Consider the following 17,264-nt stretch of genomic DNA (forward strand, 5'->3'; position numbering starts at 1 on the left):
AATGTTCAACGATGTTGAAAAAAGTATCAATGAAAAATACTCTCATATTTAATAATAGCATAATGAAAGCCATTACAAACAGTGCACCTGTCATGTGGAAAAGGTTCATTAAAGAGTCAATAGTGCACATAATAAGCACTTTATTTTATAATACAGGTGTCAATTAGTGTTCAATAGTAGGATTTCATGTTGCCTAATACTCTTCTCCCTCATCTCCTCCCATACTATCAGTTCCAACCTCCTCATAATCCTTCTCCAGAGCAGCCATGTCCTCTCTGGCCTCAGAGAACTCTCCCTCCTCCATACCCTCACCTACATACCAGTGAACAAAGGCACGCTTGGCGTACATCAGATCAAACTTGTGGTCCAGCCGAGCCCAGGCCTCTGCAATAGCAGTGGTGTTGCTCAGCATGCACACAGCCCTCTGAACCTTGGCCAGGTCCCCACCAGGAACTACTGTGGGGGGCTGGTAGTTGATGCCCACCTTGAAACCAGTGGGGCACCAGTCCACAAACTGGATGGAGCGCTTGGTTTTGATGGTGGCAATGGCAGCGTTTACATCTTTGGGAACCACATCACCACGATACAAGAGGCAGCAAGCCATGTACTTGCCGTGGCGAGGGTCACATTTCACCATCTGATTGGCTGGTTCAAAGCAGGCGTTCGTGATTTCAGACACCGTTAACTGCTCATGGTAAGCTTTCTCAGCAGAGATAACAGGGGCGTAGGTGGCCAGAGGGAAGTGGATACGGGGATATGGCACCAAGTTGGTCTGGAACTCTGTCAGATCAACATTGAGGGCACCATCGAAGCGAAGGGAAGCAGTGATGGAGGACACAACCTGACTGATCAACCTGTTCAGGTTTGTGTAGGTGGGACGCTCGATGTCGAGGTTCCTACGGCAGATGTCGTAGATGGCCTCATTGTCCACCATGAAGGCACAGTCAGAGTGCTCTAGGGTGGTGTGGGTGGTCAGGATGGAGTTGTAGGGCTCCACCACAGCGGTGGACACCTGGGGAGCTGGGTAGATGGAGAACTCCAGCTTGGATTTCTTGCCGTAGTCGACAGACAGACGCTCCATCAGCAGGGAGGTGAAACCGGAGCCGGTGCCACCTCCGAAGCTGTGGAAAACCAGGAAGCCCTGAAGACCAGTGCACTGGTCAGCCTGAGGACACAGGGGGAGAGATAGTGAGAACATGCGAAATGCATTTCAATGATATAACAACTTAGCAGAGCTTTTATTGTTTATTGTATGAACAGGGCAAAAAAAACACAATTTTTATTTGGGGTTTGAAGACCGTAATCTACCACAAACAAACCAACCAATCACGATGGGATATATGGCTCTCGGGGGCGGGACATCGACCGGGCTTAATCCAATCAGAGAAACATTTCTCGATGAGTGAAAGCAGCATTGCCATGGAGAGTTTTCAGCCTGGCTAGCGGCCTCGTTTCTATGAAGCACATAGACAACAAAGCTTTTCTTGTGGAAAACCTGATGCGGCCCAGCCTCACCCAGACTATGCTTTCCGCGGCCCGTCAGGTCATTTGAGTTTGAGACCCCTGATATACAGTGTCAAAGCATTAAAAGCTTTGGAACTGTGCAAGATTTTCAATACAACTGCTCCATACAGATTCAGTGCATCATAATTTTTTAATTTTACTGATCACTGATTAAGTGGAGGGTTAAATATTCATTAATGTTTTGATGCTCTCTGGTGGCTCAGAAGAAAACTGCAAATAGAGTCTGAATGCAATAATTGCACCGTCAACATTTTCCTACTACAATAATTCTTAATTGGACACGCTCCCAGAATTTAAATTTTAATTCAATTCAATTCAATTTTATTTGTAGAGCGCTTTTTACAATTGACATTGTCACAAAGCAGCTTTACACAACCAAAGAACAGTACATGAACAGTGAATGTGTAAGAATCATAATAATCAGATTGTCCCTGATGAGCAAGCCGAGGGCGACAGTGGCAAGGAAAAACTCCCTGAGAAGGCAACAGGAAGAAACCTTGAGAGGAACCAGACTCAACAGGGAACCCATCCTCATATGGGTGATTACATGCTGTGTAGGCAGCAGGCAGTCCAGTATAACAGTTAATGTCAATAACAATTAATTTAATAGGAATGGACCTAAAGCTTTACCCACCAGTTTGCGGATCCTGTCCAGAACCAGTTCAATAATTTCTTTGCCGATGGTGTAGTGTCCACGGGCGTAGTTGTTGGCAGCATCCTCCTTTCCAGTGATCAGCTGCTCTGGGTGAAACAGCTGGCGGTAGGTCCCAGTGCGTACTTCATCTGAAAAGCCAGATGTATATAAGAAGAAAGAAGAAAACACTAACATATGACTTTAAAACCAAAAAAATTAATATTAGAATATTTAGTTTACCAATGACAGTGGGCTCCAGGTCCACAAAGACAGCTCTGGGGACGTGCTTTCCAGCTCCAGTCTCACTGAAGAAGGTGTTGAAGGAATCGTCTCCACCTCCAATGGTCTTGTCGCTGGGCATCTGTCCGTCCGGCTGGATCCCATGCTCCAGGCAGTAAAGTTCCCAGCATGAGTTGCCCATCTGGACACCAGCCTGGCCAACATGCACCGAGATACACTCACGCTGGAGAATTATAAGGCAATCGCTGACATTTACCATAACATTTAGTCATACAGCATCACATTTTAAATGCTAGTAATCAGAAACTTTAGATAACCCATCACAAACTGAAAAAACTCAGACTCTACAAAAAATGAAATGTACAAATAAAGAATAATTGTAAATCCTAATATAATAAATGATTGGGCTACTATCATTTGTGAGATCTGCACCTACAAAAAGTTTTATTTCAGAGATTTTTAAATGTCTAAGGGAGATTCAAGAATAGTTGTGGGGCACAGGCAGGGACTGAAGTGGACAGGTGTTATGAAAACAAGAATCTAGTTAATGTAGTTTGTCCCCGGTTATAAGCACGACTAACATGCTAAAAGTTTAATATTTTTAACAGTTCTAAAATATTAAAATAGTACGGTGATAGCTGTCTGTTCGTCCAGTGGCAGACAGCAGCTACACACCGATATCAAATAACTCGGTGTTCGGGGCAAGTTAGCTAGCTTAGCTAAGTTTAGGCAGAAATTCATTTAGCTAAAACAGAAGTTAACCTTATATTAAATTGGTAATTATTTGACGTAGTTTGCGCTTCAAACTTAGTCAAATAAAAAGGAAACTTCTTATTATTACACACTCTACTACTCACCATGTTTCACTGCGTTTAAAGAGGTTTAATACGAATCAAAGTGTGACTCTCACAGCAGACTTCTGATTAGCCCTGTGGGAGAAACTGCTGCTGGCTTTCAGCGGGAGCTCCACGTGACTGGCTGAGAGGCACACGAGCTCCCTTACTATTGGCCACAAGGAAACAACCATGTTCATCAAGCGCCTCTGCACGTGTAGCTAATAACATTAAAGCTGAGCAGGTGTAAGGATCCAAGTAGAAGTACTCGAGTACTGCAGTTACATGTTCATTTGAGATACTTTTTGGAAAAATAGGATCATTATTGAAGTGAATTCATTAATAGGCTACTACTGAATACATTTTAATTACGGGACAAATTGCAGTTTGTGTTGCCTGTTACGTTCATCACATGCATGTTACAAGATTCCTTATGTTTTTTCTGCACTCAAACAGTGATCACTGTTCATCTACAGACAATATCAGAAGAGACACATCATTTTCCTGTCTTAGTAAGCCACATAAGCTACTTTGTGAAAGACACTAAATATTTATTTGCCAATGAATCATACAGATTAGACCAACTCAGATAATTATGTTTTGTCACAAGAGTTGTTTGTATTATATAATCACTAGATGAAGTAGAGTTTATGATGTGGAGCACAGCCACAGACTGAATATTTTACTTGAACTGGTAAGATTATAGATTATAAACCAAAAGGTAAGAAAAATACAAAGCTTACAAGGATCAAGTTTACTCATGCATTATCAGCTCAACATGCAGTAATTTCAGTTAATCACCTGAGTTTCAGTGCTCTGACCTGTGGAATGCGTGTATGAAAGGGTCTATAAAAGACAACACGACACAACAGTGCAGTCAATCAGTGCTTTATTTTTGACATTAAGGCACAAATTAGAGCTCAACAGAAAAAAGTGAGGCTGTTTAATACTCCTCCCCTTCATCATCATCTCCCATACTATCAGTTCCAACCTCCTCATAATCCTTCTCCAGAGCTGCCATGTCCTCTCTGGCCTCAGAGAACTCTCCCTCCTCCATACCCTCACCTACATACCAGTGAACAAAGGCACGCTTGGCGTACATCAGATCAAACTTGTGGTCCAGCCGAGCCCAGGCCTCTGCAATAGCAGTGGTGTTGCTCAGCATGCACACAGCCCTCTGGACCTTGGCCAGGTCCCCACCAGGAACTACAGTGGGGGGCTGGTAGTTGATGCCCACCTTGAAACCAGTGGGGCACCAGTCCACAAACTGGATGGAGCGCTTGGTTTTGATGGCGGCAATGGCAGCATTTACATCTTTGGGAACCACATCACCACGATACAAGAGGCAGCAAGCCATGTACTTGCCGTGGCGAGGGTCACATTTCACCATCTGATTGGCTGGTTCAAAGCAGGCGTTCGTGATTTCAGACACCGTTAACTGCTCATGGTAAGCTTTCTCAGCAGAGATAACAGGGGCGTAGGTGGCCAGAGGGAAGTGGATACGGGGATATGGCACCAAGTTGGTCTGGAACTCTGTCAGATCAACATTGAGGGCACCATCAAAACGAAGGGAAGCAGTGATGGAGGACACAATCTGACTGATCAACCTGTTCAGGTTGGTGTAGGTGGGACGCTCGATGTCGAGGTTCCTACGGCAGATGTCGTAGATGGCCTCATTGTCCACCATGAAGGCACAGTCAGAGTGCTCTAGGGTGGTGTGGGTGGTCAGGATGGAGTTGTATGGCTCCACCACAGCAGTGGACACCTGGGGAGCTGGGTAGATGGAGAACTCCAGCTTGGATTTCTTGCCATAGTCGACAGACAGACGCTCCATCAGCAGGGAGGTGAAACCGGAGCCGGTGCCACCTCCGAAGCTGTGAAAAACCAGGAAGCCCTGAAGACCAGTGCACTGGTCAGCCTGAGGACACAGGGGGAGAGATAGTGAGAACATGTGAGATACAGTTTGAGGACTGAGAAGCGGAATTAGGAATTTACTCCTACTGACAACATGTTACCCACCAGTTTGCGGATCCTGTCCAGAACCAGGTCAATGATCTCTTTGCCGATGGTGTAGTGTCCACGGGCGTAGTTGTTGGCAGCATCCTCCTTACCAGTGATCAGCTGCTCAGGGTGGAACAGCTGGCGGTATGTCCCAGTGCGCACCTCATCTGAAGCAATAAATAATAAATAAAAATTCATCAGTCGCTCTGAACCATTTAAATGTTTTCTTTCACTTTCCTGAAATAATATTCAGCTCAGTGATGCTACCCACCGATGACAGTGGGCTCCAGGTCCACAAAGACAGCTCTGGGGACGTGCTTTCCAGCTCCAGTCTCACTGAAGAAGGTGTTGAAGGAATCGTCTCCACCTCCAATGGTCTTGTCACTGGGCATCTGTCCGTCCGGCTGGATCCCATGCTCCAGGCAGTAAAGTTCCCAGCAGGCATTGCCGATCTGGACACCAGCCTGACCAACGTGCACAGAGATACACTCACGCTGTGGAGAGAACAAAAAGACAGAAGGCAAATCATTTGGGTGCATTTACTTAACACGTTATTATAGCAAGCTTATTTTTAAGCAGGAAAAAAAAAAATTATATATATATATATACACACACACATATACTTGTTGGCTGAAAAGCTGTTTCTGAAAACGGTTTGTGCCGTTTCCTAATCTGATGCTGAAGGCGACTCATCACATGCTTAAGACTGCTCTATGAGCAGGATGACAAAGACTCTATTGTAAAGAATCAAATACCAGAAGATCCTGACTAACATTACCTCTTTCACCCTGTGATTAAAAACTAATATCTCCTCAAGGCTAATAATGTAGTAGATAAAACATAACATACATACGGAAGAAAGACAAACTCGTTTAAACAACTGTTTCACATCAAAGTTTTGTGGTGGAGCAAACCAAACACAGCTGGAGTTGAACAAAGGAAGCAGGCCTACACAGCACACAGCATGAAAGATTAAATATGGAAGCCCAAGAAGAATGTCAGTGAATGGGTTTTGTTTGAGAGCCTGTGGTTGCGGTTTCACAGAGGACAGGCCCCTGAGGATGGATTACCTAGCGGGTACAGGTCAAAGGGCCCCAGGGCCAGAGCATCTGTAACGTATAAATCCACTGGTAATGATTCTTGTTTAAAAAAGACGGACCTCACAAGCGCAATGACGGCGAGAAAAAAACCAAATAATAATAATAAAAAAAAATCATTAAAAAGCCCGGTGGTCTCATTTAAGCTGTATGAGCTTTTTCCGATAATGCAGTAGAACATTAATGTTCAGGCTGACCTTCATAAAGTGGGTCAATGTGCAGACAAGAAAATCCGGAAACTGCTGGTCCGCTATTACTGAACTTGACTCTGGGCTGTGGCCCGTCGACTTGCACTTGAATTACTGTTTAAACTAACCACGAAATGTTTAGCTTTTTCACGTTTTACGGATTTTAATTAATTGTAGCCCGTTAGTGCCGTTTCCTGAAATTGATAACTGAAGCCACCACGTGATGACACACTTTAGAGCTTTGATTTTAGTAAAGCCAACACATGGTACGTATAGAAAAAGTATATTTTTACACTCACCATCTTTCCTGAAGCGGTAAAACTTGAACAAATGCGGATTAAAAACGAAGAAGCCACTAAGTTGACTCTCACAGAGAGGCCGTTATGAGACCACTGTAAGAAGTAACTGAAGAGTTGGAGCTGGGCGGGGCCTTTTATAAACTCTGGCCGGGCGGAAAAGTTTTGCAACATCCGATTGGTTGAAAGTCACGTGCTCCTATTTTCTATTGGTTAAAGCAGAAGCCTCAGCTTCTCCTTTGAAACGCCACGAAATCTTCAGGAAAGTGAAGCAATCGAACGTGGGAGGACAGAGAGACGCTGCCTTCACGGAAACAGCCTTTCATCCGTGATAATGCTAAGCTTGAAGATCCAGCAGTGCTGCGCAAACTTAATCAAGTTATATACTCTATTAAGTAGCTTTAGATTTGATGATCTTGGGTTTTCCTGTTGTACAATACGGTTTCCACTGTATGAAACTTTATAGTTTTCTCCACTGTATTTCGTACTTGACCTACATTTTTTTTCTACAATGCTAAAGATGTCTTGGTTCTGGTTTCTCCGATGGGAGGATTTGCTGCTTTGCTTTCTAATTTGAACAGCTTTTAATCCACTTTGAGATTTGATCAGCATTGTGAACTATGAAGGCAGGATCTGACAAGATGGGATCTGAGCTTTAAGGTGCAGCACCCAGCGTTTCGACATAAAGCATGTGTGTGCTCATCAGAGCGAGAAGAAGTGTAAAGGTTTCACTTTAGGCACTAGGTACTAGTCACCAGCATTTTCTGATTTTTTTTTTAACAACTGAAAACATCAAATTAAATGATAATGAAAAGTTGCAAACATGACAGTTCAAACTTATAAACCAACCTAACACTCTGACACAGGCCATTATCCAACCTAATGAACTAACTTTTGAAGTATCTTCTTCTTCATCAAAAAATATTACAAATATATCATCAACCCTTTGTTAATGACCCACTTTCTTTTTCAAAGTACAGACAATGACAAGTACCTGCTGTAACTCTTACTGTGACAGTGTTACTGTACAAGAGTACAAACTCTTAGAAATTGCTTAACTGTCACACATTCCCACCAGCAGTCTAACATTTATTGAGATCCTCTTCATTTTTGCTGTTGGACTTTTTAAAAATCAATTTAGAACGTTTTTTTTTTTTCCTGATTCCAGTATTGGCATAATCTAAAGTCAATTTTTTAAGTATGTATTAATTGAAATCACTGGTATAAAAACGTTTCAAACATAGCTGAGCCACTATTGTGAGATTTTTAAACATTCAAATTTTGAACCACATCTGTGGGTTTCCACACACCCCCCTAGAGCCACTTTTATTCACTAGTTATTTTTATTATTAAAATATGTCATTCAAATGAAGAACCCCACTATAACAGTAGGTATGACAGTATGCAAATACTAAACCTGCTCTATCACCAGGTATTATCACTTAGTGTAAGTTTAGTGTTTAGCTACTAATTCTGTGAATTACGTTTATTTTAAAACCCTGACTATGGTTTTGCATTTGTGTAATCCCTGTAACACTGCAGTGACCATCCAGGATTAATAAAGACTCTGTTCAAGCAGAATGATCTTACAAGTAGAGCCAGAGCAGGAGATGTGTCCTATGATCAGATGTTGTGTTACACGTTTTCTGATCTAATCTTAGTTGGTTGTGTAACCTGCAGCACATTTGGGTTGCACAACATTCCACTAAATATCAGTAATTACTTTTTCTTCTCCAGAAAGCAAAGTTTTACCATGACTACAGCTGCAGACCAAACTTTTATGGACTGTGTTGTGAATGGATTCTTCATGTTACATTATGTGTCAGTCGTTTGTAATCATAATAAGATGGTCTGGTTGGGAAAAATGAGACTATCACAAGGGTGTGGTTCATGTACAGAAACATGAGAGTGAAAATACCATAAGAAACAAAGACTTCAAAGTGAAGCATGAGTTCATTATGTATCTCACTGGCACATTCTCTTATCATAATACAGTACATGAACAAAAGTTCATTATGCAGTTTATTTACAGGCAAAAGCAATTGTCATCCACTGGTAAGCAAACAATAACCCAAAGTTTTTACAGAACATTCTACATCACACATCTGAGAGCATCAGACCTCAGAGAACTCTGCCTCCTCCATACCCTCACCCACATATCAGTGAACAAAGGCACCCTTTGCATACATCAGATCAAACTTGTGGTCAAGCCGAGCCCAGGCCTCTGCAATAGCAGTGGTGTTGCTCAGCATGCACACAGCCCTCTGGACCTTGGCCAGATCCCCACCAGTTTTCATCACATTTCACCATCTGATTAGGAGCTCAGAGCAGGCGTTTCTGATTGCCATGGGGGCTGATCATGGTAAGCTTTCTTAGCAGAGCTGTTGTGGGTGTAAAATAAGAGGGCACCAAGCTCTATTCATTTTGCAAGCGTCCTCAAAAAAATGAAAGACACCAAATGACTGTGGGTATGACACTTGATGTCAAGGAATGTCTAGTGGCATAAAACTCCTAAAAAAATAAAATGAAAACAGGGACCAGAGCTATGCTTTTTTGAACATACGAAAACCATACATATTTATATATTAAAATTATTTCATATTAGAATATCTGAATGTATCAATTATTTCCTACTGTATTAATGAAGAGAAAAGCAGCGGAATGAATTAAGCACACTCTACCAGCAGGGGTCTCTATTCTATTAGAAAGTGGTTCTTGTGCATTACAGTACTCTACAATCACTTCACATCTGTGGAACAGCTTTGTGCATCTTTGTAATCTGAACAGCTGTCAGAAAAAGTGCAGTAATTGTATCTGTACAAACACATAATAGACAGTTCCTGTGTACATTATTCAGAAATGAGATCAGATCAACTGTATATTGAAGTTGATCAGAAGCTGGTTTGAGTCTTCATTTGATCCTGTTTTGTCCCAAATACTTTCGCCCCACTTAAGATTCAGAGTATAGTTCCTTTCACAGGAACCAATGCTTTTTCTGTTGCTCAGCATGTTGTTATGGTGGCTGTTTTTACTAGTCTTAGCAGGAAAGATAGTCTGATAACATCTGAGGAAGTAAATTAGAAGCTCACAGTACCAAAAAAGCTGACCAGTCATATATCATAAATGAAAGAACTATTGTCTCATTTACATTTTTGTGTTAGACCACATTTCCTAACAAACTTTCACTGACTCCAGATTTTGCTAATGGTCTCTCTCCTGCAATAAAACCATCAGACCATATTTGATTTCATCCACTTAAACTACTAATGTAGAAAAACAATCTAAATAGTATGAACACTTTTCTGCCACATTCCATTCCATTTAAAGAGGCAGGATAATGAGGTTAGTAAATGTTCCAGTACAAACCCTGATACTGAATATACATATATGGAAGTGAAAAAAACGTCCACGCTTTTCTTATGATATTTGAGAAATAGGTAATCTGTTTGTATGAAGGGCAGGTGTTGGTGTTTCTGGTCTATGAATCATTGAATTAATCATCCTGATAGTTCTCTACAATACATAGGTGTATTGTTCTATTGTCTTATTACAGTAAATACACTTATTTAAAACACAGCGACCTCTGTTCTTATCTATCAAAAGCAAGCATGAACTGTATACAGTGCTATGAAAAAGTAACTGCCCCCTGAAGTATCTATCTATCTATCTAATACCTGTTGTACCACCATTGAAGGCAACAACTGTGTTTGGGTTAACTCGCTTTTACTACACTGTGAAAGAATTATGGCCCACTCTTCTTTGCAGAATTGTTTTAATTAAGCCACACAAAATAATTTTAGGTTAAAGGTCATGCCACATCATGTTAATCAGTTTTAAGTCCACACATCCACTAGACCACTGTAAAACCTTAATTTTGAATTGAATTTTTTAAACCATTTTTAGGTGGGCTTGCTGCTGTTTTGGATCATTATCCTGCTGCATAACCGTGTATTCGAGCTTAAGGTCACAAAGTAATGGTCGGACATTCTCCTTCAGGATTTTTTTTGTAGAGCACATAATGAATGGTTCCATTGATCATTAATGGTGTGTTAGTTTTACACTAGATTTAAGAGGTTGGACACCTTCCAAAAAATTCTACTTTTGGCTCATCAGTCCATAGAATATTTCTCCCAAAATCTTAAAGATTATCAAGATGTTAATTTTGGCAAATGGTCTTTGTGTTCTTATTGGTCATCATTGGCTTTCACCTCAGAACTCTCCCATGAATGCTATTTTTTGCCTAGTCTCTATCTTATTGTGATTCTAACTGATTAAGTGAGGTCTGTAGTTCTTTAGATGTTGATCTGGGTTCTTTTATGACCTCCTGGATGAGTCATTGTTGTGCTCTTACAGTAATTTTGGTAGTCAGTGTGGTTCACTGGAGTCCTAAACCTTAGAAATGGCTTTGTAATTCTTTCCAAACTGATACGGCTGGATGCCTTGTACCTCACTTGTAAGTTGTGCTGGATAAAAAGTGTCTGACAACTGACTAAATGTAATTGTGATACATGTCAATTAGTTTGTTTCTCATCTCTTCTTGAATTTCTTTAGATCACAGTATGATGTGTTGCTTTTTAAGATCTTCTAGATCAAGTGTCACAAGCTCTATTTTGTGTAATGTAACAATTCGTCTCATGATCAGAATAATTTAAGAGTAATAAAAATGTAAAAACATAAAAGAAAAAAAAATCAGGAATGGGGCAGATACTTTTTCACAGCACTGCATAGGTCATGGAACCCTGCATTGAGTCAGTGTGATAAGTTACCATAATTTGTTGTACTGATGTTTCATTGATATAATGTGTTTAATTATAATGAGATAAATGAATGAATGAATGAATTAGACTAATGATTATTTAAAGACATATATGTAAACACAACCACACACACAGACATTTTGAAATGTTACAGGAAATTTATTTTGATCAGAGGCAAAGTGACATTTATTTTGGATTTCATAGTATGAACATAGTCAAAGACAAACATTTTTAGAATGCCCTTAAAAACAAAATTTAACTACAGTTTCCTGGTCCAGTGCTTTGTGTCCCTTCTCAGTGCTCACCCACTAAAGATTAAACTCCTTCCTACTTCCAGCGTACACCCTCCCTATCACAGAAACTTAAAATCCAGACTTGACATCAGAGTTATTTTGAGCAGCCAAATTAATAATAGACACATGTTACTTTTTGGAATGTATTTAGGTATTTATGCAAATATTTCCTGTTTAGTGCCTTCATGTCCCTTTTAATACTCTTCTCCTTCCTCCTCTCCCTCACCCTCAATAGAGTCGACTCCGACCTCCTCATAATCCTTCTCCAGAGCTGCCATGTCCTCTCTGGCCTCAGAGAACTCTCCCTCCTCCATACCCTCACCCACATACCAGTGAACAAAGGCACGCTTAGCGTACATCAGATCAAACTTGTGGTCCAGCCGAGCCCAGGCCTCTGCAATAGCAGTGGTGTTGCTCAGCATGCACACAGCCCTCTGGACCTTGGCCAGGTCCCCACCAGGAACTACTGTGGGGGGCTGGTAGTTGATGCCCACCTTGAAACCAGTGGGGCACCAGTCCACAAACTGGATGGTGCGCTTGGTTTTGATGGTGGCAATGGCAGCGTTTACATCTTTGGGAACCACATCACCACGATACAAGAGGCAGCAAGCCATGTACTTGCCGTGGCGAGGGTCACATTTTCACCATCTGATTGGCTGGTTCAAAGCAGGCATTTGTGATCTCAGCTACTGAGAGCTGCTCATGGTAAGCTTTCTCAGCAGAGATAACAGGGGCGTAGGTGGCCAGAGGGAAGTGGATACGGGGATATGGCACCAAGTTGGTCTGGAACTCTGTCAGATCAACATTGAGGGCACCATCGAAGCGAAGGGAAGCAGTGATGGAGGACACAATCTGACCAATTAGCCTGTTTAGGTTGGTGTAGGTGGGACGCTCGATGTCGAGGTTCCTACGGCAGATGTCGTAGATGGCCTCATTGTCCACCATGAAGGCACAGTCAGAGTGCTCTAGGGTGGTGTGGGTGGTCAGGATGGAGTTGTAGGGCTCCACCACAGCGGTGGACACCTGGGGAGCTGGGTAGATGGAGAACTCCAGCTTGGATTTCTTGCCATAGTCGACAGACAGACGCTCCATCAGCAGGGAGGTGAAACCGGAGCCGGTGCCACCTCCAAAGCTGTGGAAAACCAGGAAGCCCTGAAGACCAGTGCACTGGTCAGCCTGAGGACACAGGGGGAGAGACAGTGAGAACATGTGAGATACAGTTTGAGGACTTTGAGAATCGGAATTAAGAATTTACTCCTACTGACAACATGTTACCCACCAGTTTGCGGATCCTGTCCAGAACCAGGTCAATGATCTCTTTGCCGATGGTGTAGTGTCCACGGGCGTAGTTGTTGGCAGCATCCTCCTTACCAGTGATCAGCTGCTCAGGGTGGAACAGCTGGCGGTAGGTGCCAGTGCGCACCTCATCTGAAAAGATAAAAAACAAATTCAATCAGTTGCTCTGATTTCCACTTTCCTATATTATAATATAATATATATATATATATATTAATATTCAGCTCAGTGATGCTACCCACCGATGACAGTGGGCTCCAGGTCCACAAAGACAGCTCTGGGGACGTGCTTTCCAGCTCCAGTTTCACTGAAGAAGGTGTTGAAGGAATCGTCTCCACCTCCAATGGTCTTGTCACTGGGCATCTGTCCGTCCGGCTGGATCCCATGCTCCAGGCAGTAAAGTTCCCAGCAGGCATTGCCGATCTGGACACCAGCCTGACCAACGTGGATGGAGATACACTCACGCTGTGGAGAGAACAAAAGAAGATTATCTACCTGTATGAATTCATTTTAGTTTCTATGCAGGCAAGAAGAAGAGAGAAACCCCAATTTAGCACTATAGCCATGTGATAATACTATCATAGTACAATACAACTGAAAATCCTAAATAAACCTTTTTAAATGAATGAATAAATAAACTCCATCAATTGAAATAAATGGAATCTACATTCTAGATGAAATGTGTGTTGTTCTGAAGTAACTAGTAATAGTTGTGAGTAAACCTCTCCTCAGTCAGTCAACAACAGCATCACTGACGGTCCTCTACTCTACAGGCAGCGTCAACTTCTCATTGGCGCACTGCGTTCTGTCTGCAACTGTGTTGCTATGCGACAAGCCCTTCACTCTGGCAACCGATGACGTTTGTTGAAATTTGTGTCAACCCGTAAACTAATAATCTGATCCAGCGACATGTTGTTAAAAAAAAGTTTCATTTGGTCAACAGCAAAATGTAAAATAGAGAGTTTAAACGGAACGGTGTTCTCCGTTAATCCACTGAGGGCGGAGTACTGTTGGTTATCAGGAGACAACTGAGCAGTGTCCGATTACTAGCTTGCATTTTTAATGACTTGCGCCATGCTGACAGCGCATTTCATCCCTTGTCACTGCGGGTGGGGTTTCTCTGGGTGTGGGACACTGAAGCTACTCAGCTTAGAAGCATCCTCCCTGTTACTGGGCAGCGCCGTTCCCCGTCCTGTTAGTGATGAGCAGGGCTTCGTCAGCCGAGTGAGAGAATAAAACCGAGGACAGGGAGCGACAGCTGGACTGAGGCAGACCACATTATTCATTCCGTCCACACTGCAACCTGCTCAAACCCTCTTTTGTTCGGTCCACCCGCCACGTCTCCATCCAAAGCGCGCCAGCTAACCCCCCCACACATATACAATAAACCTCCGATTATAAGCACATCTGCCGCTAAAATGTCCATGTTTACAACTTATCCGTGGAGCTGAAGTTACGTTTTATCATACCACAAGTTTTTATTCCCACTTTTCCGTTAACGTCCATCCTCCCTTCTCTTCTACTCATACACGCAATTCACATCCCGGTAAAGTGGAAGCAACATGTACACCTCAAATATGTCTATTTATAAATTTTTCAAAAGGTTCTTACCATTTTGTAATGTTTTAGTCGCGCTAGAGGGTTGAAGAAGCTCCTTGACAGGGAGTCTTACAATTCGACAGTTATGGGGTCGATGTAAGAGATAATGGCGAACATGAGGATGGACAGTGGTTTATAAGCAAGTGTAGCCCCGGCGCCGGCGGCTGCCGTGACGCCATTGGTCAATCCGCTGTCAGTCTGACTTTTCCAAGACGTCCACGGGTTTCTATTGGTTGAGCGTCTCTCCCGCTACAGGGACCGCCTCCCAGACCCCACCCGAATCCCGACATCCTCCGTTATTGTGCTCCGAGCATGGCGCCTCGTACTGTGAGGAAGACGCTGCGTAATTTTCTGCATGCTGGAACCAGACTGACCCAGTCTGCACTGTAGCAAAGAGTTTGTGTACAGCTTCAGAACATATGCACATGAAATAGAATCAAAGAGAGCACTAAACAATAGATTCATATGAACTATACCAATTTTGATCATGTGTTTTGCTTAAATGAGGTTTAGCCTTTACATTTTGTATGTGACTGATATCTGATCACCTGTCAGCACTAAACCAGAGGAACAATAAGTCAACCCATCTTCCCCCAAATTTTGTTCCTCATTCCTAATTCACTAACTCTTCTCTCCAGAGCTCTTCCACAGATTTGGATGTAATTAGAATTTGTCTTTTTTTTTTGTATTTATTTACTTTTTAAAATATGCATCTATACATAGTTTCATAATTTCAGACAAGTCAAGCTTTTCCACTATCTAGTTTTTGGTTTATTTTTGCTATGGCCATATGTCACTGCTGGTCTCCAGCGATGGTTACACATCATGCACTTTACCAAGCATATTCTCCCTATTATTTAAAAATCACTGTGTTTACTTGATGCTTGTACACTTTGTACATGTACATTGTAGTAGCGATGGATTGTACTTCCAGTTCTCCAGCTTTATTTTTCAGTCATATCTTGACAAAAGAGGTCAAACTGCCCAGTCATACACAACGAACATGTAGGCCACAGAGAGCCACACATGCCCAACCCCCAGCCCTCCTCCCAAGGTTTAACGGTTGCTAGGAAATGAATAATGGGGTTGCCTGGATACAGCCTAGTATCCACATAGACTGCCTTTAGCTGGTAGTCACATGACCCAGCTTAAATAGCAGCATTAACGGGCTGCAGTGCAGCTGCGTCTGCAGGGGGGATTTTAGGCACCTTAGCCATCTCTTTTCTAAAATCTTTCCTCATGATGTCCTGTGTCTGTAAGGAAATGAACTTGCTCCGAACTGCGACTGCATGTGTCCTCATCCTATACAGCTGATGACAAAAAATACATACATAAAATCACACGAGGAGGATTGGGTGTGGCCTCTGTGGCACAAGATGCACGGCATCATTATGGCTGATGAACAGCTTTTCTGTTGATGCATTCTGCAGACATCTGTCTTAAATGTCGAATTCTCAAAGAGCAAGATCATGAACCTGTCTGTAGATGATGATATCTCATGATATCTCCTTGGATGCAGGCTGTTTGAAAAACAATCTCAGGCCACAAAACCTAATTTTGTATCTTATAATCTGAGTTATTTTAACTCAGATTTTGGTAAAATAACTAAATGTGAATGTATTTTAACTCCGATTTTGAGACAGTGACCTGTAGCCACAGCAGTAATGTGCTGCTGCTACTTGCAGCTGCAGCCACAATGAAATAAGCTAATTGTGCCACTTTTGGATGAAGCACTAAAAATAAATAACCATGAAAACCATTATAAAAGCTACAGCTTGGCAATAAAATATTGGAAATATAATAGAAAGTCACAGCTTTGATGTCAGAACGTATTGATTTAGAACAGAATAGTGTGTGAGCTCTGGTCCTTTTAACACGTAACACATAAAATAATTTACAGAAACTGGCTTATTTACCTTTAGAAAACATATAAAATCTTTTAAAATACAACATGCCATACACATTATATACTAATACACTGATCACTTTAAATCTGTGAGGGAGACTTGTTTTATATTTCTCCCCCTGTTCCTCATTTGCCTTTTTTAATCCTTGGTTCTGTTGCTTGATAATGTGCTATTTCCTTTTCCTGTACACATGCTTTTACTTTCTCTTGCTCATTCACGCCCTCTTCTAACCGTTGACATGTAAATTATACAATATTTGCTGTTCCATTGCCCTATCCAGAACTGTTAATATCTATCTGATACATATGTGTGTGGATATGTGGGGTTGTGTTTAAGAGTACATTACAGAGATTTTTGTAACAACAACAAATACCATCAAAATATCCACTGAAAATCAAATGACCCAATTCAACTACTGACAAAAATGCCCGTACATGTGTAGTATATTAGTTATAGATTTTTATCATTATCTATTATTATCGTATCTACTTATTTCCCTCTGACCAACATCCAGACAACATTGTATTCATTTAAGAGAATAAATTGACAGCACAGTAGTAGAATGATGTTCTTATTTTAGCTTACACATATACATTACA

General features: G+C 41.8%; 3 protein-coding genes across 4 annotated transcripts; all 3 read right to left on the reverse strand.

Moving 5' to 3' along the window:
- Positions 1 to 86: 86 nt before the first annotated feature.
- LOC113167016 (tubulin alpha-1C chain-like) lies at positions 87 to 3,359 on the reverse strand. Of its 2 annotated transcripts, none has more exons than XM_026367323.1 (4): positions 3,256 to 3,359; positions 2,399 to 2,621; positions 2,159 to 2,307; positions 87 to 1,165 (listed from the first exon to the last, which is right to left on the reverse strand). In XM_026367323.1, exons 1-4 carry the CDS (start codon positions 3,256 to 3,258, stop codon positions 194 to 196), a joined length of 1,347 nt encoding a protein of 448 aa, XP_026223108.1. In that variant the 5' UTR covers positions 3,259 to 3,359; the 3' UTR covers positions 87 to 193. The 2 variants fall into 2 exon arrangements, with proteins under 2 accessions (XP_026223108.1, XP_026223109.1); XM_026367324.1 differs by having other exon boundaries at positions 2,399 to 2,591; positions 3,256 to 3,310.
- Positions 3,360 to 4,103: 744 nt separating this feature from the next.
- LOC113167015 (tubulin alpha-1C chain) lies at positions 4,104 to 6,937 on the reverse strand. Its single transcript, XM_026367322.1, has 4 exons — positions 6,817 to 6,937; positions 5,504 to 5,726; positions 5,251 to 5,399; positions 4,104 to 5,149 (listed from the first exon to the last, which is right to left on the reverse strand). Exons 1-4 carry the CDS (start codon positions 6,817 to 6,819, stop codon positions 4,175 to 4,177), a joined length of 1,350 nt encoding a protein of 449 aa, XP_026223107.1. The 5' UTR covers positions 6,820 to 6,937; the 3' UTR covers positions 4,104 to 4,174.
- A 4,771-nt stretch (positions 6,938 to 11,708) lies between these two features.
- On the reverse strand, positions 11,709 to 14,898 carry tuba1a (tubulin, alpha 1a). Its single transcript, XM_026367320.1, is given in 5 exon segments — positions 11,709 to 12,504; positions 12,506 to 13,039; positions 13,143 to 13,291; positions 13,402 to 13,624; positions 14,771 to 14,898. Coding segments are annotated over 5 exon segments (1,356 nt in total). The 5' UTR covers positions 14,774 to 14,898; the 3' UTR covers positions 11,709 to 12,057.
- Between the last annotated feature and the right edge of the window lie 2,366 nt (positions 14,899 to 17,264).

The sequence above is a fragment of the Anabas testudineus genome, chromosome 7 (assembly GCF_900324465.2).
Source record: "Anabas testudineus chromosome 7, fAnaTes1.2, whole genome shotgun sequence".
Lineage (NCBI taxonomy): Eukaryota > Metazoa > Chordata > Actinopteri > Anabantiformes > Anabantidae > Anabas > Anabas testudineus.